This window comes from Charadrius vociferus, unplaced genomic scaffold, assembly GCF_000708025.1.
Source record: "Charadrius vociferus isolate BGI_N301 unplaced genomic scaffold, ASM70802v2 scaffold1608, whole genome shotgun sequence".
Classification (NCBI taxonomy): domain Eukaryota; kingdom Metazoa; phylum Chordata; class Aves; order Charadriiformes; family Charadriidae; genus Charadrius; species Charadrius vociferus.
The window spans coordinates 123,608-127,906 of record NW_009649572.1 but is presented as its reverse complement, the minus strand read 5'-3'; the positions used below and the strand labels follow the sequence as shown (position 1 = coordinate 127,906).

The 4,299-nt window shown below is 51.9% G+C and overlaps 1 protein-coding gene across 1 annotated transcript in view; it reads right to left on the bottom strand.

Moving 5' to 3' along the window:
- The window catches only part of PAX5 (paired box 5), a gene marked incomplete at its 5' end in the record, with an annotated part of 206,804 nt that overhangs the window by 80,019 nt on the left and 122,486 nt on the right, over positions 1 to 4,299 (bottom strand). Inside the window, one exon of the mRNA XM_009890328.1 lies at positions 3 to 37. Coding sequence (XP_009888630.1) covers positions 3 to 37 — 35 coding nt within the window. The remainder of the gene's footprint in view (positions 1 to 2; positions 38 to 4,299) is intronic.

The window sequence follows — 4,299 nt, the reverse complement described above, 5'->3', positions numbered from 1 at the left end:
GCCCCGCGGGCTGCAGCGCTGTAGTAGTACGGGGAGCCTGCAAGAGAAGGGACGGGCGTGAGGAAGAGGAAGGTGGAGAGGTGCCAGCTTGCAGCCTGCCAACATGGGCAGAGAGAGCTCAGACTCACCGCCCTGAGGGCCGTGTAATTAGAATAAAAACCACATTCACACATTCTGCACAAGAACGGCGTGATCGTCGCTTGGCGTTTCTGCTGGCTGTAGGGTACCTGGCTCCCTTCCTCCGCTCAAAACATTAGTTTCATTTACTTTGCCGAAAAGTTAATTACTTTTCAGAATGGAAGGTCAAAAACGTTCCAGCCCCAACACGTTACCACGCTCTGACTTCTCTGATTTATTTTCCCCTTCCTTTTGGGAGGAGGAGGTTGAACCCCAACGCATTCAACATATTTCACTCAATTTAGCAACAGTTCCCCTGTTTCTAAAACTAATTCTGTCAGGGAGTAAGTTCCCGGATTTTGCTTAGCTCTGGCAGTGACCTTGGAGCTCCAGAAGGAAACACCAAGTCGGTGCTACCAGATGCGCTTTGGAATCACGACACTGCACTGGCTCCTGCCTGGCCAGGAAAAGTCCTTCGGCATCCAATAAATCTGTTGAACAGAGGCATTGTCTTCAGAAAATATCAGCGACTTTCACTTGGTAACAAATTTGAACTGAGAAAGTAGTTTACAACTACCTCCAGCAAATAACTCCTCATCCAACAAAGTATCTGATACTCCATATCACAGCTTTTGAAAGGAACACTTAAGCCTCAAACTGATCAAATTTATGCTCTATTCTTTGATGGAGTACATGTTACACACCTGAATGAACCATACAGGTGAGGCTTAAAGCTTTGCAGACTGATGAATGTCGAGGCACTTGTCCACCAAGACAAGGCATGAAAAATATCAGCAATGATGTTTCTGCCTCACAGGGGTAAGTGCTGGTAGACTGGGTGGTCACCAAAGGATCACCTGGAACCTAGACCGTTTGCTTGGATGAGGAATAGTCTTCGCCTTCAGACATATCTGGAGAGGTACCAATCTCTCCAGACAGCACCAGCTATTCAATACCTTCCAAGTGCACCGGAGAGGGAACCAATTCTGATCTGGTGTATGAAAAGAGTTGGGCAAAACATTTTTCAAGGCACTACCAGTTCAGTCTCCAAGTCACCACCATTTCACATGCTTGAGATGCAAGACATGCTGCAGTGTGGAAGAAGCCCCTTGCAAGGACTTGCACTCAGACACACATGTCTGCGTCCCCAATGCAGGTCTGGATGAGCAACAAAGAGCCAATGTGAGGAACAGCTCTGGAGCAGGCTGGGCTGTAGGGTCTAGTCTCATGAGTGACCCCATCCAAGAGCTACCAGCAACCCCAAATTCCCTGTGTTTACACCACTTGGGACAGCAGCCTGGCAGACATGGTCGAGAATCTTCACGACCAGGGATGTGACTTGTCACAGACGGGTTAACTTTTACAGCTTCAGCGAGGCAGAGGAGTGGGCTCCTCCAGGAGAAGGTGGTGCCACCAGACCTCCGTGGGGCCTGTGGACCCCTCAGCAAAACATTGGTGGCAGTGAAGCCAAAGGTGCATTTTCAGCTGTTCGCTCCCCACCCCAACCCTGCTCCAGCAGGTCCGATGGCTGCCTGGCACCTGGGCGCGAGCTGAGCTTGGCATTGCCCTGGCTGTTCCACCACCACGGCCTCGGCACACCCTCTGAAGAGGGAAGGAGAACGCAGACGGCATGCCCTGTGCCACTGGTCGCCTGCTCTCTGCCGAGCCAAGGAGCCTCCGCCTGGCAGGCTGGAGAAGCTCGTGGCCTCCCCTCCTCTTGCACAGCCTCCAGATGAAGGCTTTGCTGTTCACCCCAAAACTAACTGAATGATTACTTGAGGGCTGCTGGTTCAAAAGCCCAAGTGCAGAGCGAGAGTCGCCTTGCCAGCCTCTCAGAGGAAGCCCACAGACATTTACTGTTAACCGTCAGCTCAAGAGGGTGGTAAAATTGCAACAGGCAGGGCCTTCCCCACCTTCTCCCCAAACTGGCCTCGGTGCGCTGCCTGGAGGGGTTTCTACAGCTGGTGAAATAAGCCATGCTGCCCTAGAGGACAGCCCAAGGAGACAGACCCACTAACTGAAACACCTCCTGAAAGGATGGGCTTTTCTGCCCTACCTCGCTTTTCTGGATCCACCAGGACCATCTCACAGGCAAGCCCTCCTGTTTCTTCTAGGCTACTTTCGTCCTGAACACCACTGCAGGAAATCCGCTCAGGCCTCACCGCCAGCCTCCTGCTGCTCATTTCCAAAGGAGCACAAGCCAACACATCCGAAAAACAGAGCTCAGCCAACATCTGCTATTGCACAGTATGTGCAATGCGCTCCTCAGCACAGCCGCAAAGAAACTTCTTTCTTGCGATCGAAGTCCTACCACAGCATGTGATACTCTGCTGCCACAACCCCGATGGGTCAGAAATGACAGGGTTTGGCTACAGGACTGTGGCTTCTCCATCACTCAGTGCTGCAGCAGAACAGGAGCTTGTACATGGTGCAGCCTGTGTTGTCCTCAGCACCATCCTCAGAGCCCCAAAATTCCCACCTTAAATACCGTGCAAACCCTCTGCAAAGGGCTGGGTTTAAAGAAGGTAGACAAAGCTTAGGACTGTGGTCCCAGTTGCCTAGAAGGATAGTCTTACTGTACACAAGAGTAATTCAGGACAGTCCATGAAATCACTGGCCAGGTTAAGCTTTTGCAAAGATGTTTGCAGAACTTTTAGGTGGAATTCCATCTCGCCTAGGTGTAGTAACCAAAAGGTAAGTATTTTAAGCCATAATCAATGGAGGCAAAGCAGATCCCTTCACAGGGTTATCACACCGTTTACACGTGCGGAAGTGCAGAGCTGACAGCCCTGCATTGTCTGCTGAGGGTACCTCAACTCCTATCCTGGGCTGGGTGGACACTCCTCTTCCAGATAAATGACATCAGGTCAACAAGCCTCAGCCTCAGGAGACGTATTTCATGGAGAAGAATACTGGAAAGCTGCACAAGAACAGTGAACACTGTTCTCATGGGTAGCCGAAAATAAACTGCTGTAAATTGTGTATCTCAGCCAAACTCACGCAGTTGAAAACATGGAAGCCTTCCTTGGCCAAATAAGGTAGTCTTGAATGAGCAAAGGCAAACTGAACAGCTCACCAGACTTTGAAATGTCCATGCTCTGTCTAGCCGGGGTTTTGGGGATGTCCTCTGTAGCCAGTGAACGGTGGGCCACACTCTCGGGGGTGCCCAGTCTGTCACTCCGTGTCCCCTCACGGCCACTCCTGCTGCCCAGGAGTCCTCGGGGATCATCTCCTGCTGTGGGGCAGGCAGCACCTCAGGGCAAAACACCTCACAGGGCCCCGAAGAGCCGGGTGGAACAGCTGTCCTCACCCACAGCAGCACCAGGAGGTCGATGGGGAGCAGTGGGTGGTGGTGACCAGCTCCCAGGCATGACCACCAGCGGAGACCCCGGGTCCCCGCTGGCACCAGCACCGGCACCGGCCATGGCAGCTCAGCTCAGGCAGAAGGATGGCAAAGGCAGGGAAGGGATCCAGCGGCACCAAAAACTTTCAGCCTGACCCACGGAGTGATGCGTGGGTCCCACCAGAGCAGGATGCAGCGCTTCCCAAGGTTTTGGGGTAAAAGGGGTCTTTTGGGGGTAAAGGGGGTCTTTTGGGGGTCAGGGCCTTCGCTTTCCCCCTCCCTCCTCCTCCACCGCTGTTCTGACTCAGTGCGGCTACCAAAGCCAGTATTTCTCTCACGCTTTCCAAAGGCCTTACACTTTTCCTGTTTGATTTTTCCAGTTTGCCATTCAGCACTGAAATCAAAAAAGCTTGCATTTAAGGTGAAAAATGAAAACATCACATCACAAAGCATTCACTCTTCCTCCCTGTCACCATGCCCCCATCCAGAACAGACTTGTCCGTCCTTCTGTCGTTTTTCCTTTCTAATTCATACTGCCATCAATTTATTTCTTGACACAGTCATTTCTGGCATCTACTTGTTCTCTAATCTTTTCACAGAAGCCCACGGAAGAACTGAATGTAATCCTAATTGACGGGCTCCAAGCCCTGCCCTCGCACAATGCCGGCACCGGCAGCCACGGCACCGCGACGGCACAGGGACCATGTCCGGGCGGGAGCAGGGACGTCACATCAAACAGAAGCCAGCTGCAAGCAGCGTCAAGCCGAACACAACGAGCAAAAATGGCAAAGAAGTTATTGCAACAAACCAGTATGAAATTGAATCGTTCTTCTTCATTA